The 25758-nt window shown below is 42.3% G+C and overlaps 1 protein-coding gene across 1 annotated transcript in view; it reads right to left on the bottom strand.

The window, feature by feature from the left end:
- The window catches only part of cacna1ha (calcium channel, voltage-dependent, T type, alpha 1H subunit a), a 102902-nt gene that overhangs the window by 6592 nt on the left and 70552 nt on the right, over nucleotides 1-25758 (bottom strand). Inside the window, exons 10-32 of the mRNA XM_070923038.1 lie at nucleotides 25020-25186; nucleotides 24552-24746; nucleotides 19625-19776; nucleotides 18906-19091; nucleotides 18658-18775; nucleotides 17014-17169; nucleotides 16273-16360; nucleotides 15840-16123; nucleotides 14144-14503; nucleotides 12501-12604; nucleotides 12146-12269; nucleotides 11627-11695; nucleotides 11352-11536; nucleotides 11105-11231; nucleotides 10471-10596; nucleotides 10221-10310; nucleotides 9099-9312; nucleotides 6121-6272; nucleotides 5754-5863; nucleotides 5096-5229; nucleotides 4676-4746; nucleotides 3157-3235; nucleotides 913-1034 (exon numbers count right to left, since the gene is read on the bottom strand). Coding sequence (XP_070779139.1) covers nucleotides 913-1034; nucleotides 3157-3235; nucleotides 4676-4746; nucleotides 5096-5229; nucleotides 5754-5863; nucleotides 6121-6272; nucleotides 9099-9312; nucleotides 10221-10310; nucleotides 10471-10596; nucleotides 11105-11231; nucleotides 11352-11536; nucleotides 11627-11695; nucleotides 12146-12269; nucleotides 12501-12604; nucleotides 14144-14503; nucleotides 15840-16123; nucleotides 16273-16360; nucleotides 17014-17169; nucleotides 18658-18775; nucleotides 18906-19091; nucleotides 19625-19776; nucleotides 24552-24746; nucleotides 25020-25186 — 3413 coding nt within the window. The remainder of the gene's footprint in view (nucleotides 1-912; nucleotides 1035-3156; nucleotides 3236-4675; nucleotides 4747-5095; nucleotides 5230-5753; nucleotides 5864-6120; nucleotides 6273-9098; nucleotides 9313-10220; nucleotides 10311-10470; nucleotides 10597-11104; nucleotides 11232-11351; nucleotides 11537-11626; nucleotides 11696-12145; nucleotides 12270-12500; nucleotides 12605-14143; nucleotides 14504-15839; nucleotides 16124-16272; nucleotides 16361-17013; nucleotides 17170-18657; nucleotides 18776-18905; nucleotides 19092-19624; nucleotides 19777-24551; nucleotides 24747-25019; nucleotides 25187-25758) is intronic.

The raw sequence follows: 25758 nt of genomic DNA on the forward strand, positions 1-25758 counted from the left end.
AAGTGCAAAAAAAAAAAGTGGATGGATGACAGCTTAAATAAGGAGATGCCTTCAGGTTATAAGTAGTAAGTGTAATGAGTGTGTGGGACTAAGAGGTGAGTTGTGAGTTGTGACTGCCCTCTACTGGAATTTAGAGGGATGTAATTGGATTGTATCAATGTCCACTTCGCGGTTTTACACATATTCTGAAAAACTTATATCCCCAAATATTATAAATCCATATAAATTCAACATCATGTCATGAAAACTCTGCCAGAAATAAACAACAGTATGCTTATGACTCATATTATTATTGTTGTTTAACACCAATAACCAAACAAGAGAAAAAGTTATTCTCTGTATTATATCAGATTGCTTTACATCATCTCAGTGAAAGGCAGAATTAGTAGGATTTGTAGGAGTAGGATTCCTCCCCGGCTCGCAGCTTCCTCTTATAATCTGGCACCTGGTCGCTGTGTTTCCCGAGTCCCACCCTCACACCCTGAGCGCTGTTATTGCCGGGGGGCAACGCACCCACTGCCCAAAGGTTGACACCCAGAAACATCCCGAACACAGCAAAATAAGAAAATACAGGCAGAGGGCAGATCTCTGCAGATACAGACACCACCACACACTTCCATAAGTGGTGATTGAGAGGGATTATTTTTGTATGAGTCTATACATTGTTTTTTTTTAATGAAAATCCTACTCATTCTGCCTTTAAGGATGATTATATCATATCACACATATCTTAATAACGTACAAATCAAGATGTGAAAGTGATGACATTGCTCGGCTCTAAGCCACTTTATTATTTCATAATTGGTTTTTGAGGTCATTGCTCTCTCTGTGGTTATGGGATAATCTAGTCATAATTTATGACTAAAGTGTGTGCGTGCGTGTGTGTGTGTGTGTGTGTGTGTATGTTCATACTTTCATAATCCCATTCCAGTTGTCTCCAGTGGACACTCGAAACAGCGTGAGGAAGGCCATCCCAAAATTTTCAAAGGTTGCGTGACGACTCAGACCCTCACATGGGTTGTTGTCATTGCACTCTAATCAACACACAAACACAGACAGACATTAATTACACTGCACTATACACATGGAGGTTAAAAAAAAGCAAAAATCCTTATAATCTAAGCATAAAGGTGAGCATTAAGTATCATATAACTGTCAGTGTCCCATTCAGAAAGTCCTGACGCTTTGGCCTTATGAAAGCAGCTCAAACTGAACACACAAATAGCTGCTAAACAGTGTGTCCCTATGGACATGACAAAGGAGAGCAGAAGAGATAGCTGTCTTCTGGAGGACAGAGAAAGTCTCCATCAGTTTCAGGGTCAATTTGACAGAAAGCCCCTCAGGAGCCTGTTAACAGAATCATAACAGCCTCCAGAAGATATCTTCCTTTGTTTAGAGCCCCAGCTCACATTAGCAGGAGGCTGGAGAGAAATCAGACAGTCCTTGGACTATCATGTCCCGTGTACCTTCTTATTCTCAGGATCGACCACCAGGAGAAAAACTAGAGATTTTCATGCCATGCCAATGTGTAGCTCAGAGGAACTGAATAGGGCAACTTTCCATGATAATAAATAGAATCAAACTCAGAAATCTCATCTCAAAACAAACAGTAGCCATATCATTAAGAGACAAAACAATAATAATACCATAGATTTTATAAAATATAAAAAGGATACAGAGAAAAAGTGGGCCAGATGATACAAAATAAAACCAGTTTGATCAAGTATGTAAAGCTTAAAATGTTGTGTAACAGTTCCTCCAGTAGGCAGAAAGAAGTTCTTCTCCCCGAGTCTGAGTCATGGCCCAGTGGCAACACGGTGGGGGTGGGAGTGGGGATTCATCTGGGCATTAGGATTCAAGAGATCGGTAATGTGATTTAGATTCAGATTCAAATTGAAATATATTCAATATCACCTGCTATTTGCCCAGCAGCTTGAATCCAAAGCTGTGAGTATTAACATTCAAACCCTCATTCCATCCCATTTCATATTTCCCTGCGTCTCTTATGCGTTCAGCCTTCCTTCCTTCAGACACCACGATTGCAGAGTCGAAACTCCCAGAGTGCCAACAAACAGTCTCACCGAAGTCTTTGTTCCTTTCTGAGGGCAGAAAGATTTCGGGAGCCAATGAAGCCGGTTATCGGTGGCCAGTTATTTCACAACTCTGTGGAGAGTACACCCACACTGAAAAGCTCATACGAGTGGAGGCCTTTACTACTTCATATCTGCTTGCTTTGTATTCCCTGTCAGCTTTCACATAATCAAAGAAATCAGTGTGAAGTGCTTTTATTGAAAACCTTTCATGGGAAATATATGACATGAAAAGCAGGAAAGAGAATGTTTTGAATGTTGTTTAGTGTAAAATTCAATAGGTCACCAGTCACCACAAACCTCTTGTAGCTTAAAATTGTCTACGAACATGCTGCAACCTCCAGTGATGGCAGGGTAAAAGTGGGCTCAACACAATATGACGTGTTATGAGTCTGTGAATGTAAAATAATATTTCCTGTTCCTTACTGCAATATTCTCCACCAAACTCCTCTACAAGCCCGCATCAAAATATAATTCACCCTTTCAGCTTTGTAAGCTTTAAAGCAGCACTTAGAGTGAGGCGCCGACAGGGAAAAGAAGGCGTTCGACACATCCAAAAGCTTTTGTCAGCGGCTTGACAAAAGCAAAAACCACAGCAAAAAATGGGAGAGGGACTTCTTTACAGACATCCCTTCGTTTTCCCAATGTGACGAGCGGAAGCATAACAACATTTCACAGAAAACAACCTCTTGATCACCAAGTTGTTTCCATTTTGTTCTCCCAGATGCATTTTTGCAAATCCTCTTCCCCTCACACATTGTTGTGCTCTCAGAGAAAATGAGGTGGATGGAGCTGCCCTATTGAGGAAGCAATATGTAAATAAATGTGATCATGCAAATGTGATCTTTCCTTGTTAGAAACAGGCCTCTGATGTGAGAGTGGTGGAGAGAAAGGGAGACAGATGGAGGCAGAGAGTGAGGATTCAGCAGAGATGGTTCAGGCAGGGAGACTCGCTGTAAGTCGTGACTGTGGTAGTAATGAGTGGATTCAAAACCCTTTTTCTACTAAAGCTTGTAGACTGTGGCGCATGTGTGTGTATGTGTTTTCTGCCAGTAGTGCGACTGACCCAGTTTGCCAAAGAGCTCCACTCCCAGCGCAGCATAGATGAAGAAGAGCAGCATGAAGAGGAGACCAAGATTTCCCACCTGGAAGCAATACGTTAGATGTTAGATTCCCCTCTGCACTCCAAACACTACAGTGTACATAATGCTTGCTTAAGGCTGCAGGGAATAGAAGACATTACGATTTATTTCATTGTATTTACTGCATTATAAATGGATAGAACATATTTACAAAAATGTCTTGCACCCAAGTGAACTCTCTGCTGTTTGAGATATACTGCAAATACAAGGCTGACACATTAAAAATGGGCCTAGTACAATCTATATAAGGTTAAACATAGACATCCCCATTGATATTGTTCAAACTGGGATTGTGCACACTGAGCTGTGGGGTAAGCACTTGCTTGATCACAGGTGTATTCAAAGCCTTAACATCTTTCTGCTTCACATGCGTACAAGGCAGAGAGAAAACAGGCCATGGACCCTTTTCCATTTTTTTTTAACTGAAATCCTTCATTTACATACCATGCTGCCTAAATTCAGTTCAAGACTATTTTGGTAAACTGCCTGTAGGACATTAACTGAATACAACATAACAAAACAGACTTCTTAAAATGAACAGGAAGACACGTTTTCTCAGTTTTTGCCACTGAAATCACTGAAAGCTTTGACATTTTCCAATGTTATTGACAGCAGCTTTCTACTCAGCACACTGTGAAATCTGGTGGTGGACCTGGAGTGCTGTAAAAAACAGTCATCATGAAGGTTTTTCTGGAAGTCCCTGTGAACTTTATGCACTTCCTGCAGTATGACTACATCTGCATCATACCTTCAGAAAGTCCCCAGCATGTGGTCTTTTATCCGGTTCCTTAAAACTCTGTTCTTGTGCACTCTGTGCCCTGATGGTTATATCTGTACACTTGACATTTAGAAAATAGCAGAACAATAGAGTCTGTCACTGCACGTGCATCATAATCTCTGGTGCGGCTGCTCTTTGCCTCTGAGAGAGCCGCAGAGAGAGAGGGAGAGAGACCTGAGATACTCCCACAACATCCGTGGACGTGGCGAAAGCACATCGAGTAACATCAGGGAGGAAGTCGGCTGTACAGTCTGACTCGAAAAGTTGTTTTTTAAGTGAAAAACAAAAGAGCTCATTATTGCTAAATTATTCAGAACTGTCAGATTATTTTTAATACCTTCAAATGTTAAGACACCGCTCAATACTGGTGCTTTGTTTCATTTGAGTTTTTGTGATTGCAACAAATGCTGTCCTCTGTGATGTGTTTGGCATTTATCATCATGCACATTTAATAACGAAACCAGATGGAGTGCACAGTTCAGCTGTAGAGAGGCAGGAGAGGGAATATACAAAATGCATTTTAGGGTCAGAATACAAATTCTACAATGTTGACAGATACGACTTATGAGTTAAATATTCATCAACAAGCATCTTTCAGAGAGCTTCACCTCCAAAGAAAATCATAAATAAAACAAAAAACAAAATCACTCGGAGTCTGTGTTTACCTGTGGCAGCGCTTGCATGACAGTATCCAGCAGAGATCTCATCCCTGTGGCCATCTTCAGAAGTTTTAGCACTGCAGAGAGACAGAGGAGCAGTCTTACACAGCTACAGCTGTTGCTGTCGGCCCATTTGCTGCAGAATTTACAATGGCACGGCACGATACGAGTATTGCAACCACAGCAGGGAGGCACAGGTTTGTACGGCATTTATTTCTAGAAGCCGGGAGGCATCTGAGACATATTACTCTTACTGCTGAATTTACAAGAATACACAATATAAAATGTGGTGATCAAAAGTGCGCTATAACATAAATAATGTGTGGCTCACAAGCTGACATAACAATGGCATTCTGTATGTTTTGTGATTGTATACAAGATAAATAGTATAGACTGGTTTGTGTGTGTGTGTGTGTGTGTTTCTACCTCGTGCTATTCTGAGTACTCTCATGATTCTGATGATGGTAGGATTTATGGGCAGTGCTGCGCTCATTTTCAGCTCCTCCAGGGTGATGCCCATGATGGACAACGCCACTATAGCTATATCCAGCTGATTCCACCTAAACACACATATAAACGTTGTTCAACATTTTAGGCATGTCGAGTCATTACCTGGTGTTACTCCAGTACATGTGCGGCCTCTAACAGACTTCCTTGTTGGTTAACTCGGAGTATACTAGTGGGTGGTATTAGCTGCTGAATAATAATAATAATAGTAATTTAGTTGAAAGGTTAGACCAGGAATATAGGAGCAGAAGAAGAAGTAATGCTGCTGCCTGGCTGTTTATGGTGATTAGTGAGCAGGTTATTTAGATTAATGGGTAGCCCACCCACTAATCTCTATGCTAGAGGAAACACTGAGCTCAGCCCTGATCAGGCTGACAGATGAATACACTCACCACCCAATCCCTTGAACTCAGGTAACTGAGAACAAGGGGCCACCTCAGCGTAAAGTTAGAGGGCTGTACATGTACTCACCGAGCAGGAGTTCTAATTTCACACCACATATATTGTTATGAGGAAACAAAGACATATACTGAATAAATAATGGTGTGTTGTGCACAATCACATCCCACTGTGTTACCTGTCTTTGAAGAACCTGTGTATGCCGAATGCTGCAAGTTTGAGCAGGGCCTCGATGACGAAGATGCAGGTAAAGACGTAGTTACAGTACTTCAGAACCTCCTCTAAATACTGAACACACAACAAACATACACAGACAGAGAATTAAATATCTCTCACAGATTAGATGCTTATTCACTTTCTGTGGCAATACACACTAATTCTTTATCATTTGCTAAATAAGACAGGGGCCATGTGGCATCTCTCCAAAAATACATCAACAAATTTTGTTTTATCTTAGTGAGTGTTAAGTGCCAGAAAACAGCACCAATTGAAGATTTTTGGTACCTACAGTATACCTCCAGGTAACTTGAATGCAGGAACATTACCTGCGGCTGATTGTAGTGCTCAATGCTCATGGTGAAGACATTGATGCAGATGATGAAGGTGATGAAGAGGTCCAGGTAGTGGCTGGTACACAGCGTGTGGACGGACAGACGCAGGGGAGAGTAGTCGGCATAGTAAGGCCTCTGCTTGGCCTCTGGAGAACACACACACACACACAAACAAATATATGCAAACGGCACGAGGAGAGACAAACACCAAGACACAGACAGACAAATGAGAGTGCAACAGTGAGTAACTGTGCTCTATCATTTAAATATTACATGTGTCCAGTGGTGTGCACAGGACGAGCAGGGCCCAAGGGAGGGCAACCGCCACAGCTCTTTTTGCTCAGGCTGCAAACGTTTCCTTCTTATATCTTCATTCAACCAAGATACGCTCGTGCCTTGATGGGATTCCACTGTTTTTGCCCTCACTTCACATCAGAGGAGCCCTTGAGTGTCACACTAGCATCTCAAGTACTACTCTGTTGTGAATGAGCCCAAACTATAACCCTGCTCACTGTGGTGGTGTCCCTTCTTTCATTTGCCCTGCAAACAGTCTGTGCACACCACTTCCTGTGTGGTATGTTCAAATAAGACAGGACATGAGAGTCACAGGTAGGCTATATTATTCATTTCATAATTTAAATGGATCAAATGTTAACCTCCTAAGACCCAAGTTCTATCTTAATTTCTCTTTGCTATCTTGGCTTATTGGGACCTGATAAGTATAAAAACTAAGCATCATCTGTTGACATGATGTAGTTCCACATACGGGGACAATTTTGAATTTCCATATAAGCAGAATTAAGTATTATGGTATAACCCAAAATGTGATGTCCACGCATGTGGATGCCAGGTCCTAGGAGGTTAAGACAGTTTGTTAGCTCAAATGACTAATTCTTGGATACATATTCCAACTTCTCACCGAGAAATCCAAGTCACCTGGTTTTGTGTATAGTAAGATGCTACATAGAGGCACTGCACCTGAACAGTGCTCACCTAAAACCACAATTCTCTGGTGTGGTAACACAACAAAATACCAGGTGTAACTACTAAAGTCTGGGAGTTTCTGGTATTTTTGCTAGTTGAAACCTGTCTTTGGTAAACAGATCCCTGACCTTTCCTCCTGTATTGGACCAAAAGAAATGGCAAACAGGTGTATTTCTGATTCATAGTGCTCCTTTAATGGTAGCATTTTTACAAGATTCATTGTCTCTCTAACAATTATATTCTTGTCAGGTAAGAGAGGTCTCTGCTATGTATTCTGACCTGAATGGGAGGGTAAAAGTCTCCATTAAAACTCAGACTAATGACTATGCTTTTTGATATGTGTGTCGCTCCGTCTTCGAAGGGAACAGTGAGATGCATCACTGACTTTGAATAATAAACAGACTTTAAGTGTAGTTGCAGTCACAGACAAAACTGAGTAATATCCGAGGTGCTTAAAAAATGGTGTAAACATTTAACTATGTTTTGTGACTGTGTACTCACATGTCCATATATGACGATTGATGATTATATTTGTGTGTGTGCGTGCATGTTTATGTCACCCTCCCAAAGTACACCATGCCCTGTCTTCCTGCTGCATGCTTACATGCCTTTGATGTAAAGGGTAATGTCAATGGTTGAGAGGGGCTGCGCAGGGCACGTTCAACAACACATTTTTTCCCAAACGGGGTCATTAATGAATGACATGTTTCCGAGTAAGTACTCTTTGAATCAATGTACCAAATTAAAATCTGTCTACATTGCTTCATTGTTTACTGATTTACAAGTTGCAGAGCATGACTGTGATGTTGAACACACACTGGAGCCACGCTTCTCTTCAGTGGCATCACTCCAGTCACTTTTTACCCATCAGAAAAATCTCAATAGTCTGAAACTTAATTGTGTCTGGACCTTCAGCAGTTTTAGACCAGTGAGACATGTTACTAACACAAAATGAAAAGAGCGGCGCTCTGCTCACACCATATACTGCCTTCTGGTGTATTCTTCTGATTGATGTGTTGGCTAGTTGGGTATGATTTTGTGCCAATAAAAACCATGTGCTTCTACCAAACACTCTCTTTTCTTCAGCTCAACATAATATCACAATAAAAGTCCTTACAAAATACTGGTTTGTAATCCGAGCATTTGGACTTTTTGCAATAGGTGGTGTGTTTCCGATGTTTCTGCCAGCATATGCTTGTATTTCCAACAAGCTGTAACTAACTAACTTTACATCGTCTAACAGCTCTATTACCCAAGGTATTTGCAGGTATAGCAGCCAAAACGTCTGCTATGTTTCTGAGTCTGCCAGTCAAAGCGTGTTCATAGGAAATGTCCTTCTCCTACTCGTGTCGAGAGACGCCTCAGGGTCAGGGCTGCGCATGCACTCGGAGGATGGGGAGGGGCATTGGCATTTCACTAATCAAAATTTTGCTAGCAAAATTTTCTGAGACAAACGGAGGAGAGCATCAACCCCGATCAGCTTCACATGCAGAGGGTTTTCGTCGACAGTAGTGAAATCTATAAAAGTGATCGTTCTCATTATGTATTAGGACATAAATCAGGATTTGGTGTTGGAGGATATAATTTAAGCATGTAAAAAATGAAATAGAGACTACTGAATACTGTATTATTGTCATTTTTTTACACTACAGTGGTGGCAGTTCTGTTGTTTAAAGAGTGAGCATAACATTTTTTACTAATGTAGAGTTGAGAGGTTGGTTAGGTGGGCCCGGTTTCCAATGTTTTCCATGCAGTGTTGGGGGAGGGTTGGGGGAGGGCTGCAGTCATGCAGTTACATGCATCAGACTGGCGTAGCCTACGCCTTCTGTCAGTGATCAGTCACTCTTTGCGTGAGCTAGCCAGTCTTTCAAACTCTCCCTCTTTTCTTTACGGCTGAATATATTTCCCTGTTTTCTCTCTCTGTCATTCTCTTTCTCTTTTTTTCAGGCTCTGAAAGCAGGCAGTGCTCAGAAAAATAGACTACCGACCAGCCCCTCCATTCTCCTTACTCCTGCGCTTTTTCTCTATCATTTTGAGCCTCTTCTCCTCCCGTAAGCGGGCCTCCTCCTCTTCCTGGTCCTGCCGGCACTTGTGGAAGTTCTCCACCACGACGCCGACAAACATGTTGAGGACGAAGAAGCTGACGATGAGAAGGAAGGAGATGAAGTAGAGCAGCATCCAGGGGTTGTGGTTCCTCACAGGCTGAGAAGAGGAGAGTAAAGAAGATTAAGCTTTTCAGTGGTTTTTGTTCATGTGTGTGTCGCACTTTGTGCTTTTGACCTGGTTTGAGCAGGCAAGTGACACAAATCCCAGCGACACTGCCAGTGTAAAGCCTCACAGTATGTTATCGCGTACAGCAAGTAGAACAATGTGAATTCTCTGAAAATCCTTGGGTAACCTTTAAAGAATTCAAAAGCATAATTTGAGTGTAGCAGGTTCAAGTTTTCTCTTGATGATATCACAAACAAAAGGTTTTAATCCTTTGGTTTCAAGTCATGTTGTTGCAAATGTGGCTGAGTATTGAAGACTACACTATTTCAGCACATTACACCACAGGCAGTCCTGGATCTGAGGACCGCCTCATCAAATGAAGCTTTGAAGTGCCTTCTATGAACTCAACTTTTGAGCCTCACTTTTGCTTTGAATCTGCTATTTTAAAGACATATTAATTTAATTGTTTACACCCACTCTGTCTCTTCATCACTTTATACTCCAAATATTACACTACACAAGTCTGTCTTTAAGATCTGTGGTTTCACTGTTTTTAAGGCACATGTTGATGGCAAAGCTTCCAATGGAGATGACAGTGCACACATTACAGTTTAAATTTACAGTACAGTTTTAATGCTGATGATACTGATATTAGATATTAGATCTGTTATTTAATTCTGTGATATTTTAAAGTATTTTTACTGAGCCGGGAGCAGGTTTAAACAATCACAGTTTTATGAAAATGGTTTCAGTGACAATGTGTTACAATGTGTTGTATAATGTCGAAGGATAGAGGCGTGTCAGTGTGGTTCCTCAATGAGGAGTAAAATGGGTTACATCGGATCAGGATTTATGTAGCTGAAACCGAGCCATCAACAAATGCTTCCTCACATCATTACCTGTTGGTCCACGCCCACCGCATCCAGCCCATCATACATGATGTTGACCCAGCCATCCTTACAGGACAGCACAAACAAAGACATCAGGGCCTGGGTAGGAAACACAGAGAAATAAGTCAAAACACAGGATTTTTAGCTTTTAGCTATTCCATTTGTTTTTGTAGATTGTGTTGGCCTGAACACTAATCTTCTTTCTTCTTCCCCACATTCCTCTCCTCCCCTTTCCCTCCCTCAGCCCATTAATCCGTACCTGAATCAGGTTGTCAAAGTTGTACTTCCTTCGTATCCAGCGGTAGTTGGCCTGCAGACAGTCAGACTTGTTGGTGATGTTTTTCGTATCCAGACCTTCACAGTGGTAGAACTTCCCTTTGAACAGCTAGAGAGAGACAGAGAGAGAGAGAGGTCTGCAGGGCCATTTGGCTGCCATTTACACATTATCTAAATTGCACCCAAGGTTGCAGTTTTTCAAACAACCAACTATTAATGACGGGAATAAAAGGACATTTCAAAGAGCACATTCCTTATCAGAGTTTTTCCTGAGAGCTTGGCTAAAAGCTGGCCTGGGGATCATGTTGTCCCTTTTCACACTTAACTTAATTGTAATTCTTTCAAAACTCACACTCTTAAGGAACAAAATCTTATCGCCCATTGAATATTCAAGACACTTCCAATCGACCCTCAAGCCACAATCACATATGCAGCTGCTCAACCAGACTGACATTTAAGCTACAAAGGGTAAAAGGCTTTGTCCTCGAGCTTAGATAAAGCAAATGACAAAGCAGTATTATCAGTGCAGTGTGTGCATTGGACCTTTACCTTGCTAACATGACTTGTTTAAGGCAAGCGCCAGTTTGTGTGTGTTACTGTTAGTGAATGCAAACTACCTGCACCCCCAAGATGCCAAAGACAATGAAGAAGGCGCAGCAGATAAGGACAATGTTCCCGATGGGTCTGAGAGAGGTGATGAGCGTCTCCACAACCAGCTTCAGTCCCGGGGCTCGACTGATCACCCTGGAAAACACAAGAAATACAGATGTGTGTTAGTACCAGCACATATAGTCCAGTACCTAGAGACACAAATACAACTGACATAAATACGATTGCATACACACACACAAATACACTATGTACCTCAGTGGGCGTAGTGTTCGCAGCAGGCGCAGGACTCTGAGGATGCCCAGAATCCTGTTTCCGCCGGTATAGGCCAGAGAGACCAGAATGTCGACCAGAGACACAAACACCAACAAACCATCTAGTACATTCCAGCTGGACTGGAGGTAGCTCTGCTTCCCAAAGCAGAAACCGAGAGCTACAACCTGGCAAAACCATAATAAAACATCACTTAAGCTGTAAATTAGGGCTATACATAGTTGTAAGCTGTCGATGCAGAAAATAGTGATGTTTACCTTAATGGCCATCTCTGCCAGGAAGATCACAGTGAAAACGTAGTTGGACACACTCAGAAACACTCGCTCCTACAGAAGAGAGTGAGATTAATATGAAGACCTTTAAAGACAATATCGAGGACTACACAAAAACCTCCAGTTAGTTTAATGTACAGGAAGTGTCTATTGGCTCAAGCGGCCAAAACATGAACAGTTATTCAGCTGAAAACTCTGAACTTCAGCAAACAGCTGAATCCACTGTTCACTGCGCAATAAAAAAGGTCTGGAGGCTATAGTTCTTCATGTTTGCTGATTTACCTGTAAATAACTCAATTTAAATTTAAGTGTGGGTAGAGTATGAACCATTACACAGCCAGTGTAAAAAGTTGCATTCAATAACAAGGAAGTGAATCTGTTCTGAATGACAGAGGACTGAAAAGCCTGTAGACACCTTGTAAAGTAAGTGTGTGTGTGTGTGTGTGTGTGTGTGTGTGTGTGTGCGTGTGTGTGTGTGTGTGCGTGTGTGTGTGTGTGTCTCACCGTGCTGTGAGGCTGTATATCAGGTCTTTCCAGAGCAATGGTGATGCAGTTGAGGAAGATGAAAACCAGAACCACATGGTCGAACATTTTGTGAGAGATCACACTTTGGCACCACGAACGTAATCTAAACACAAACGCACACACACACACACACACACACACACACACACACACACACACACACACACACACACACACACAGAGTCATCTATAAAATATCTATGGTTGGTTAAAGCTATTGACCAAACCATTAGCAGTGAGAAAGCAGTAAACGGGAAGAAAAACGAGAGAGGGGGCCAGAAATAATTTTGTAAAGCAGTGAGAAGCAAAGAAGAGGAAAGCGTGTGAGACTCACAGGCTCTCTGGAGAGAACAAATACAGCGTCCAGTCTTCGTGCTCTTTGCACCAGCGGGGCTTCATGTTACGGAGCTCTTTTTTGATCCAGTAGCAGAAAGAACTCTGCAGAGGTGAGAGGTCAAACTTCAACATTTGTCAGCAGTGAAATCATTACTTTCATTACACCATCAACACCAAACCTAGAATGGTGAGATTGTCCCTGGGATTAGTTTACCAGTGTTGCTAAAGGGGAAATGCACCTGTCCAAATTGTAATCTACTTTCAGTATTCAATTTTCAGTAGTCCTTTGTGATGCACCTGCAGCCACAGCAGCGAAAACAGTGGCTCCAAATGATAAATATAACTGTTAGTATTTTGTATGTGCTCATTAAAACCCTTTTTATTTGATACTACAGAGGAAAAAAACAGAGAGTATATCAATAGCTGAATTTACTTGCCCAATCAACAATTACGCCATACAAAGCATTCATAAACAATACATAGTTTAATTTGAGGTTCCACAGTGTTGCTGATGTTAGCCCTTCCACATTTAAATCCATAGGGGCACAACAAACAAGTGTTTTCTTGCATAAGTAGAGACGGAGATAATTGGACTCTAACAGGCGGACTCCCAACTTAACTGGTCCACGAGCTCAATAGAAAGTCTTGTGAAACTCATTAAAGTTTCTAATAAAACAAACATTAGAAAGCTTAGGTGCACAGCTTCACAGTACAGGATTCTAATTAAAAACAGCCCAAAGTCAAGCCTCTCAGACGCTGCTTATTTGGCAGACTGCTGCTTGTGCGAGCGTGTGTGCATCTGGGTGTGTCCTTCTGTGTATGTGTGTGTGAACTGGATGAAAAGAACCTGCTGCTCAGATATCCTTGGAGCTGAAATCCATAATCTCTGACATAGACACACACAGAGATCCACATGCATATACACGTCTCAGCTGGCTCGTCACACGTACACACTGATGCACACGCTCATACACGCATACACTGGTAGAGGATCTGTTTTAAGCCTCCTGTATTCAGTGTGCCCTGGGAGAGGCCTTTTGTTTCAGTGGATTTCATGGCTCTATAAACTCAATTTGGAGCCAATAAAACCATCAACACTGTTGCAACAGAGGTCATCCAAAACCACCGGGGAGTACACCCTTCTCCAGTTTACACACACACACACATGTACAACCACACTGGCTGTACATATACAAGCTGTTTTGTACCCACTGAGAAAACAATTACAACCCAAGCCAATCAATTACAGCATGACAATTAGTGTCTCTCTAGGCCATGCAGTGTGAACACCACACACACACACTACAGTATCTCAATGTAAGAGAGAAAAAGGGCAAAGGAGACAAAGAAGAATTGGGTAAGTAGAGAAAAAACAAAAATAAAATGTGTAAACAGAGTCAGAGAGGGCAGATTAAGAGATTAAGAATTTACACAAGAGAGCGACACCACAGGGGCTCAGCTGCTCAGCAAGCTTGTCACCAGGCCGATAAAACCCAACCAAATGTCTGCCGCTGTGTAAATAAATAAAAAGCTGATACATGCCCGGATGATATCATGCTGAGGACCTTTAAAAACTGCTCAAAGACCCTGCTGTAGATTTCCTAAATGTTATTTTGAAAGCTATGACTCATGATAACTTACGTCATCATCCATGTCGTCCTCGGGCGAGGAGTCTTCCTTGGGGTCGGAGTTCATGTTGGGGTCATAGGTCAGGGTCCTCCCGTTACAGTCACCATACTCCGCTATTATGGAAGGGCAGAGAGTAGACGCCTGCAGCAGCTCCAAGGTCTCCGGCCGTAGTCTGTTGTTTCCCTCAGCCTCCCCCTTGTCCTCCCCACCGTCTTCCTCCTCGCCTCCCTCCCCAGACAACAGGCTCTCCCTCTCTCCGCTGGTGTCTCGCCTCTTGAGGCTCGGCGCTCTTCCCAAACTGTTCCAGCTGGAGCGACGGCTTCCCCATGAGCGGGGAGGAAGAGGGGAGCGCCGGCCGGGACTTGAGAGGCTCTGGAGGGACAGGAAACAGGGGTAAGCATAGTGTCTGTGTGTGTGTGTGTGTGTGTGTGTTTGAGTTAGTTTGATAGGAAGTTTCAGGACATTTCTGTGATTGATTGCTGCATTTTGTAAAATTATGTCTCTAACTCTTCATATGCTAATTGGCTACTGGATCAAATCTTATGCCCATATGCTCACTTTTATTGAATATGTTAAGTTCAAAGGGTTTTTCCTTCCCCTTGAGCTAACACCAAGTAATTATTGGCTCCCTAGATTCAGGCATCCATGATTGTCTTGTGGTATAAATCACTGCCTGCCTGTGTCAGAGTGTCCGGCTCTGGACAGGTCTGTAGATTGGAGCTAAGAAAAATGTGCACCTTTGGAGCCATTGTTGGCAGCATACCTAGTACATTCCCAGTCCTCCTCCTTCTCTCTGCAAGTTGCAGCGATACCGAGGTTTAACAACAATGTCAGAAAATACAGAATGCATAAAAAATGCACAATAAGGGCACAATGAGAGTCAACCTGTGGATTAAAACGTTTTACTTTTTTACCTCATGTAAAAATAGGACTTTGTGAAATTTACTCCTTCTCAGACCTCTGAGCAGAATTAACACGTCCGTCATGGTAGTGGATGTGATTGATTTCCAGATCATCCCTTAGATTGAAACACTTAAAGCCTGTGATTAACTCCAGTGTTCATGGGACTTGAGTCAGAATCAGAATCAGAATCAGAAACTGTTTATTGCCAAGTAACATACATTACAAGGAATTTGCTGTGGTCTGAAGGTGCTATTGTTTTGATAACGAATAAGTAGAATATAAAAGCTAAAATAACAATAAGAATAAAAATAAAAATAAGATAAGATAAATAACAACAGTGCAGTGACCAGAATAAAGTAAAGTAAAGTGTCCAGATAAAGTGTCCAGTAGGGGGTGGGTGCGTTAATGTAACGCAGTGGGGACAGGGGTGATGTACGTTAATATAACGTATAGCTTGTATAGCTTGTGGTAGTGTTCGGGGGGGTGTCAGTGAGAGTTTGTCAGAGTCACTGCTTCTTCAGAACCTTTGTGGTCCTCCAAATTTGTCTCATATGTCTGTCTGCTCCTTTCCTTAGCTTCTGCTAAGTAAATGGGTTATATCTATTCTTTGTATATACATTGTATATGTGTTGTTCTGGTGCAGCAACAAAGGAAAGGGATGTCTAAAACTTCTGATACCTGAAGTAGGAGTATACTGTTTATGGCGCATACATGTACAGAATAAATGACTAAATGCTGGTGTGTGAATGGACTGATAAACAGTCTTGGGGTCAGTTGTTTCCATGAAGTGTTTGATATAACTCACCAGAGAACGCTGGTCATAGGCAATGGGCTCAATGGAGGTGGAGCTTCCACGGCGAGACTCTGTATGATCGATTCCTGCCTCGGAAAAGCGCAGTCCCACCTCGCCATATTGAGGCACCCCCTCTCTGCACATGAGCTCCTCTCCAAGGACAGAGTCAGGTCCCAGAGAGCTCTTAGGAGTGGGCATGGGTGTGGCTGCCGTGCGCATGATTATGGGAGGAGCCATCGAGCCGCGAGGATCAACGTGACCGTTGGCTGTCATCATCAGAGAGTACATTTTTAGCTCTGTGGGAGAGGAGAAATTAAGTCATTATTATCACCGTCATTTATTCATTCAGTTATTTTGTCTTAAAGTTTGTAATTAGTCAGTCATGAAACAATCAGAACAGGAAGAAAAACAGCACAACTTGAATTAAATGTCTCATTTAACCTACCCGTGTCTCTGAGCTGTTCGACCTTCTCGTCCTCCTCAAAGTTGTCCGATTTCTTCTCATCATCTGACTCCGACCGATTCGCATCACCCTACAACACACGCAGCATTTTGTTCTGTAGGTTTGCCATCATGCTGCACATCATTAGCTAATTTTTTAAATCAAGGCACAGAGCGCAAGCACATTGAAGCACGCTGCATTCAGTGCTCAGAGGATATTTTTGTGGCTGAAGGCCACATGGGGCACACGTAATAACAGGGGTGGATGAGGAAGAATTGATGATCTGAAATTATCAGTGGGTGTGTTTGGGACTGGTTATAATCTTCATTCTCACATCCCCCTTAAAAGCAGTGGTGCCTTACATGATGTGACAGTTTGGTAATTGAGAGTTCGGACCCGCGGCCCTCTGATGGCTCCACTGGGAGTTAATTAACAGCAAGAGAAGGTCCTCATGCAGCATTCACACAGTTTAGGCTGAGAGATGCTTGTTAAGAATTAGACATTAATCTTAACTCTGTTTTCCTGGCATTAGTGCTGTAATTAGAATATACCAACTTTTCTGTGTCTAATGGCTGGAGAATGTATCATTAAAGTGAGAAAAACATACAAAAGATGAGTTGTGTTATTTAGGATCTATGAGGGTGTGCCATCATGTGACCACAAAAACAAGAACAAAACGCTGTGAATCTTGACAGCAGAATTGCACTGGATTGCCACTGACACACAAACAAATACAGTTCTTACCTCAGCCTGGAAGCCCTCAACCAAGATGGCCACGAGTAAATTGAAGAGCACATAGTTGCCAAATGTCATGAGAGCAACAAAGTAGAGAGCCGCCCAGGGAGAGGTGGAGGCCATACCATTATACAACACCACATTCCAGTCCTCCTGGGTAAGAATCTATAAATTGAATGAAACACAAGCAGAGATTTAAGCATAAATAGAGGGAATGTCAAGTTTAGAGATGTATCATTAACAAACGAGAAAAAGATTAAGGGTCCACAGACATAAAGACATGGTGGGAAGAGAGAGAAAGGGACACAGATGGAAAGGCAGGGCAAGAAATCATATATATAATCGTATATAATATTTGGCTATACAGCTCTCGTGGGTTCAATAGGCTTTATAAAACCCAGTACTGAGCTACTTTTATTGCCATCATGCCACAATACTTCAACTTCATACACATGGGATTACTATAAGTTGACAGGCAGAGTCTATGTGGGCGTGTGTGTGTGTGTGTGTGTGTGTGTGTGTGTGTGTGTGTGTGTGTGTGTGTGTGTTTGTGTGTGTTTGTGTTTAAACCAATGTGAGTGATGAAAGCATTTAAAAGTAGGACGGTGCTCATGATGCAGCATGAAAGCTCACTCCGTCTCTGCCCACTCATGAAACACTGTGGCAGGAAGGCAATTCACTGTGCTGTCTGTGTGAATGTGTGTGTACGCACATGTGCATGTGTGCATAGATTTGTGTGTGCTGTAGCTACTCCCTTAGAAAACTATAGTAAGTATATAGTGTGTGTAACGCCTTCACATGACAGTCAGTTCTGGATAAAGCGCTTTTTCAGCATCTTACCCCCCCTCCCACACACATACACACCAAAGTGAGACAGTCCGCTGCAATGTGTGTTCTACCTTTCTGCTGACGCATCCAGTATAGAAGAGAGGACAATCTATCTGGAGCAATTGAACAATATCTCCACATAGGGAGAGCGAAAAATAGAAATAATAGTGCAGAATTTCTCTTTTCACAGTGTTTGACGAATGAGCAGAACTTGGCAGTTACACACACACACACACACACACACACACACAAATACACACATGAGCACACTCAGTTTGACATTTTGATTTGGGATGGCCAAGTAGCACACATGGCCTATGTTGGGATAAGAATACACACACACTAACTCACTGTCCAGTATATCTCTTGCAGAGTACTGTACAGAGTACATGATTCTACAGCTGCCATTTTTTCCTACTGCCAGTAAGGAGCATGTTTGAGCTCTGTTTTGAAGGGAATAGTAGAGTAAAAGTGTCAGATGCATGCATGACTGGCAGCCTAATAGTTAAGCTGTATAAGTTTATATACTGCAAGTTCAAATACATCGGACGCCAATGGGCGAGAATTTCTTACTAGCAACAACTGCTCAGTTGTGACATTTTTATTTTGTGTAAAAATGTGAATGTTTTTCAAGTATAAAACATTCACATTTCACGAGATCAGAAATGAATAAAATAACTTTTACTGATAGTACATGAGAATGGGTGAGTAAAATTACATGAAGTCCGTATCAGTACAGAGTTGGTAAATGAATAAGACTAATAAAAAACTGAGCAATCAAGAGTCAACCTGTGGATTAGTAGCACAATGTAATTGAAAATGAACCTGGAACACAGTGACGATGGCCCAGAGTAGAGAGTCAAAGTTCTTGCGGTCGGGGATGGTGTCTCCGTTCTCCGTCTGGAGACTGAATTTACAGCCAAACAGGTGCATACCCAGTATACTGCAGGGAGGAAGAAAACGTCAGTCATCATCATTTCAATGCATGCATTGTGTGGGTGATAATACCAATATAATGAGAGAATATCTGCACGCTCAAACAGACAGATTGGGAAGATGGACTGTGTGCACACCTGAAAGTGAAGATGAAAAGCATCAGCAGCATGCAGAATGTGGCCACATTGTCCATGGTCTTCATCAGCACTACCAGCTGTCTCCTCAGGGCGGGCAAGAAGCGAACCAGCTTCAGAACCCGCAGCAGGCGAAATGTTCGCAGGACTGACAGCCCGCCATCTGACTGACCAATTATCTCCCACACACTGAGAACCACAAAAAAAACAACATTTCTATTGGACAACTTAAAAGTCAGAGGTTGTATTTGGTCACTTCTGTGTAAATGAACCCTGTATGTAAGCATACATTTAGAAGAGATTCAGTTTATCTCGAGTAAACCTGGAATAATTATGAAGATAATCCCCTTCAGTATCACAAATAACACGACCACACATATCAAAAGGACCCCTGATCCAATATGAGCTCTGTCTAACTGGATGACAGCTACATAGCAAACCTCGACTCCCGACAGGATCAAGAATCTGCTGCGGCAGCAAGCAGAGCTGCTCCTGTGTGATCCATCATGAGTGTGTCAATCTTAGCTATTGTAAAGATGGATGCTGTGGCAGTGAACCTGACACTCACAACTCAAATGATTGACAAGCTGGAGAAGGAATAAGAAGAGGGGGTGCATCTAAATCCAAGCTTAGCAGTTGTGTAGTTTGTGAAATCTACCTTGACTGGTGTCTTTGCACTGGATTATAAATAATAAAGATCAGGCTGCGTTGATTCATATTACCTGATGATAACGATGATGCTGTCGAATATGTTGTATGGGTTCCTGATGTATCCGAACAAGCCAAAGGCCAGCAGCATGAAGCCCATCTCCAGGACAAACATACTGGTGAAAACGATGTTACTGATCTCCAACACATCAGTCAACTCCTCAGGCTGCGGAGAGAGAAGAGGGAAAGAAAGCAAGGAAGAACGAATGAGTTAATATCTCCACTCGAGCTGTAAAACCCGTTTGGTCTTAGTGCCCTGAGCTGAGACATTATCAATCAAGTTCAGAGCTGCAGCCAGGCCCAATCAATCAAATGGGACCAACAGGACCAATCCATCACTGCTGATCTACTCCACTTACCTCACAGTACAGTCAGTGATCCAGCAAGATATAACGGAGGCCCTCTCATAAAGCACGCAGTCAAGTTTTTCAGGGAAAACACAGCAGTTTTGTGCTCTGGTAAATTATGGGGCATAATGGGACCGCATTTTTTTTTTTTTTTTTATAGAAACGGTTTGCTAGAGCTGCATCAGTGATCTGAATGTGCTGATGCGGATAAAAAGTTGTGACTTTAGGCTCTATTTCCTTCACATGTCAACATCCATCCAACCTATAGCTTTCAGTACACCTGAGCTCATAAGGTCTTTCTCACCGTAAATCAAAGTATTTAATGGTCCACTAAATGGTAACAAATTAGGTTTGATGCTTGTCTACAAGGCTGAAAAGATTATTAAATTGTATAACATATTATTCTGACAATCTCTTGTAATAAACATAATGCTCTCTTTCACTTGTATTACTGCTGACAAGCTCTGTGCAGTCCTAACATTTACAAATAATGAATAATTATGATCCCCAGACAACTCAATCATTCTAAACCATACATTTTTACACTCTATAGTGAGCCTTTGTAGAGCCCTTCAGCGATCCAGACTTTTATTCCCATGTCACATATGGCCCAAAGCCCACTTTGTGTCCTGGCCCATGGCGTATAAAAGCAGGCAGACCATATTCTGGACCAATAAACACACTGATAAGTTCAATATATCAAAGCCCAGACATCCTGCTACCACCAGAGATAGGGGTTAACCTTCAGGCTGGGTTGTTCTGCACTATCAGCACCCTGCAGAAACATCCAGAGCTGGCTTTGTGTTGACTGTTGTTGGGAATTACAGAACATATTATTCATATAAATACGTTCGATCAAGCTGGAATCAAATTATTTGATTATGATTTTCTATGATATTTAAGCAGATTCCTCAAACATTAAATACAGGAATACAATAGCACATTCTGATTGAAATCATCACATTTACAACCAGTTCAAGCTACTGATACTTCTGCTGAGGTACAGCCGAGGGTCATAACCATGATCGCAGATAGAGGGCGCCATGCTACACAGCAGTCCTCGGCTCACCTCACTCCACCTCAAACACACAGACAGACGCGCAGAAACACAGAGACCTCCTGTGAAGAAGAAAACCACCTCACAAGACTGTGTCTCTGTGAGTGTTTCCTGTTGAAAGTATATTTACTCAAATGACAGCTATAGTTGCTAGTTACTTTTCATATGAAGATTTTTCATACAAAACATATAATCAGTTTATAGAATGTGATGTATAAACTACACAGCTTAAGAAGTTAAAACTTGCTCCACCTCGACCAGCATTAGAGTAGCGCCTAAAGACAAAAGACAAACAACCTGTAAGACATTCTGTCTAATCCAGGATCCACTGCAGGAAGAGGTGTGTGTGTGTGTCTGGGTCATGCCGACCCACTGATCCATTACTTACATTACAGCACTAGTCTGATGGCAGTCGAAACGTTTACTGCTAAAGCCGGTATAAGCGTGACCTCACAGTCAACATGAACTGGGTTGCTGTATGTGGAGTACACCTACAGTGCACGGTTGTGTAATCTGAGGCGCACAACATCTCTCTTTTTTGTATCTTTACTATTTTCGGCTGATGAGCTATTGAGTTAATTGGGACAGTCGTGACGCTTGAGAACCAAAAGCAGAAACGCCAGTGCAAAAATAAAAGGGCGCAGAATGTCAGGGGACTCAAGTACAACTGTTGCTGTGCTGCACGGTGAGGAAAACAATGCCATGTTTTGAAAAAATACAGAGATGGACAGACAATAGAGAGACTAGCTGTTTGCTATCCTGGCTGTTTGTTCAAATTGTATTTCACTGAGCAGCCAGCACATAAAAACTTTAAAGCACTTCAACAAAGCTTTGAAAGAGCTCCCAGCCAGCTATTCCATCTTATCTTATGCAGTCACAATACAAGACTCACATACATTATTATCTAACAGTGGACTAGTGGCATTTTCATTACCTTTGTGGCGCACTGTCTTCACACCAGAGAAATGAGAGAGCACACTGGGACTTGCAGGGCAGTCATTTCCATACAATGCTACACAGCAGTTTTTTTTTTATGCCTGCTAGGATTACAAATGTATCTTTACTTACTGCTTCACAGTGTGTTGAGAGCGGGAGAGTACAGTCTGGCTGACATGGCAAGTTAAAACAATACAAGAGCTGAAGGTTTGAAGTGCTAAAGGACTCAATGAGCTTGATGGACTTCAATAATTATCCATCGATGTCTTCTCTGGTTTTGTGTTTTGATGTTTGACGTAAAACTAAATGAACTGAATTCTGGTTCATGTTCTGGCTGATGGCAACATGTTGGACAACAAGGTGGAAGGAAGCAAAAGTTCAGGAGCTGGTAAAGTTTAAGGGTTGGAGACACAGGCTCTATATAAAATGTAGGCGTGTAAAATGAAAAGAAACACTCTTCCCTGATTAATGAATCCCATCAAGGTGCTCTTGAGTTGTCAGCTTTATCCCATGATGCACTTTATTTTATAGCAGCAGTTCCATATTGCCCTGATCATTAGTAACTGAGTGGTTCCAAAAAAAATGAGACGCTCTTCACCATAAGTCAATATATTTTATGTAATCTTTTATCTTCCCAAATGAGCATTACCAACTATTGCTTTAGACGTTGCTTTCCACTACCGTCATTACGTTTGACAGAACGGGCAATCAGTCAGAATTAAATACTGTGTCAGTGCCTGCAAGAAGACATCTCGAGTGAGTGTTTGGGTATTTGAATGCAACTCTGCATATGACCTTGCCCTTAAGAATATGAGGAACAAAAGCACAATGGAGAGGCAGAGCAGAGGAACAGCCTTGACTATAAAGCAGGACGCTGACATAAATAAAAACACCAAAATGTAATAATGTGGACCAAATCATACAGTGTATCTTGGCATATTTGCTTATACATATATAACATGATGCACACACCTTCAACAAAATGAGCAACACACACTCAAACTGAGGTATTATGGTATTTACTGTGTGATGTTCCCTCTTAAACCTCAAACGTAGACGCCAAACAAAGAAACTTGAACTTGACTTTGGTTTAGCACACATTTGCTTGTGAGAGTTAAGTAAGTCGAAAAGTTACCTGTCAGATCTTTCAATTGTGCATGAATACGAGTTTTACTATGTTGTGCATTTCTTTGTGTTTCTGTGTGTGTGTGTGCTTTTAATACACAAACTTCAAGAAAAAAGGTTATGTTCAGCTTGCAGGCAAATCTGATTTGTTTCTCAAATATAATCTGAAGGATTTACCGTCCATGCTGATATTTGTGAGTGATCAAATTGGATTTGTGTCAGTCACTGTTGAACTATCAGCATGTTCTTTTTAAAGTAACAACACGTGGTTTGTGTTTTAGGACTCGGAGTCACGTTTTTATGTTGAAGTCAAGGCCAACTAATGATGCTCTAATTGTAATGTCAGTGTGCTGTGATGTGTGTGAAGTAAAGGACAGTTTGGAATGTGATTTGAGTTGCAAGACAATGTATTTGAAATCAATTTTCACAACTGAGTTCACATGTGGGCTTTTAACCTCCACACAGATTCGATAATAGCAATCCATTTCCAATCTGGAATTAGTCTAAACATAGTTTAAACAAGCATCAATCATCTCCCTCTTTCTCTCTTCCTGTCTCTCTATCTCGCTCTACAGACACACACACACACACACACACACACACTCACACACTGTCTACACTATGCCTCCTACATTCATACACCTCTTCACACACGTATACACTCATAGTCTCATAAAGTTTGGCTAGGTGTCACATAAGGGGGGTGATAAGTACTGTGGGGAGGAGGAACTCTTACATAACACTTCAGTCTGTGTGTGTGTGAGTGTGTGTGTGTGTGTGTGCGCGCTATTGGCCCAATAAGGCCATGGCTCTCCCAGTCGCTCCTTATGTTTATACCACAAAGATAGAAACACACACACACACACATCCCCTGAAGAGGGAATTAGAGACGGAGAAGGGAAAGGAGGGAATGGACTGTGCGCATGCACATGAATCTTCTCTTTGGGTTTTTATCCATTTGCTGTACTGGTGGGAAATGAAAAGGTTGTGTGCGTGTGTGTGCATATATAATATACTTGCTTGGGTGTAAAAACTCTGCGGATGAATGTATCTGTGCAACCGCGCAGATTTGTCCGAGTGTGTGACAGCGGAGCGAGGGAAGGGGGAGCTGCGTTATTAGGCGGATACTTCCCAGATGTTGGCCACACAGGGTAAACTAGAAACATAATCCTGGACTGTGTGGGACAGTGCCTTGATGTGTGTGAGAAAGAGGGAGAGAGTGGGCACTGCTCCTCCACTCCACCCCTCTCTTCCTCCGTTCCCTCACCCCTCTCCACCCCGCCTCCTCCCCCGCTGTACTCTCATTTCCTCTCATTTCGCCTCTCTGACAGCCAAATACCATTTTCACACACAGAGGCCGAGTCTGGTAGCAAACAGTTCTCATCAAACTACTTGTTTCTTCATGAAGGTCAGCCACAGCCCTTTTAGCTTTTAACCACTGAACTGGTCATTCCCCCTGCATCTCATTATTCTTACCTGCTCATGGTACTCTATCCCCATGCTGAGAGTATTGATGAGGATAGCGATCATGATCCCTCGGTTGAAGTATTTACTTTCCACAATCCTCTTCAGTTTTTCCTTGAAGCCTCTCCAGGCCCGAACCATTCCATTTTTGTACTCCACAACCCCCCGTCGCCTGCTCCGACCTCGCCCACCTCTCAGATCCCCTCCCTAAAGGAAAGATGGGGTAGTCGTTTAAAGTGAGGCCCCAAAGGTGAACATGCTCATTTAGGGTTATGGATACAATAACCTTTTATTTAGTAATTACTGCAGTTTTGTGTAATATTAGCTGTGTTTCAAATGCAATTCCTTAAAAATAATCTATTGCCAGATGATCACGACACTTTCACCGGCTGTGAGTTTATATTTGGCCAAATCACCACTTCCACAACCTTCATCCTCACTGTTTGCCATCATCATTGGTACACCCCCGCACATTCTGACCTGGGGGAAGACGTGCAGTCCGTCAGCCTCTCCCCTGCCTCCCTCCAGGTCTCCCAGTTCCAGCTCCAAGGTCTCCAGGCTGCGAGCACACAGAGGGCAGCTGAGCAGCTCCAAGAGCAGAGGGCTGGGCACCACGCCTGCCAACTGGTACAGCAGCCTCTGGCGTCCTGAGGGGGGAGGGGGGTGGAGACGGTCAGACATTGCAAAAGGGGGTTCTTTCTAGTTGTCCTCATGTGCTGCTGTTGTAGCATTACAGAGCAAGGCAAACAAGTTAGAAGTTCACTTTTCATCAACCTTTCACCTGTTGCACCATTTTCCACTGTGAGAAAGTGAACAAAAATCAATTTACATAGCATCCCAAAATCTAATTCTTCCAAAAAATATCACATCAAAGATGAATTATATATACAACAACCTCCACCAACAAGGTACAGTAAGTAAATGGCCTGAGAGGCGAAACACAGGGCAAATCATTCGCTGCAGAGCACTGGCTGCTGCTCGTTAAGCTTATTGCTGTGAGAGGCGGATAATTGAAGGTGACTCAGACGAGTGTACCAACATTTTTATCCGCTTCTCTCCTCTCATTTCAATTATGGTGGCTGGACAGTCTGAACACAAGATTCAGACTGATCAACCTGAGACAGTCAAAGTGAGGGGGACAAAAATAGGATTTTACACCCTTGTGTGTATGTACCTGGTTTTGATTTTTATCCTTCAGCAAATTTTTCCTACAATGTAG

The sequence above is a fragment of the Enoplosus armatus genome, chromosome 17, assembly GCF_043641665.1.
Source record: "Enoplosus armatus isolate fEnoArm2 chromosome 17, fEnoArm2.hap1, whole genome shotgun sequence".
Classification (NCBI taxonomy): Eukaryota; Metazoa; Chordata; class Actinopteri; order Centrarchiformes; family Enoplosidae; genus Enoplosus; species Enoplosus armatus.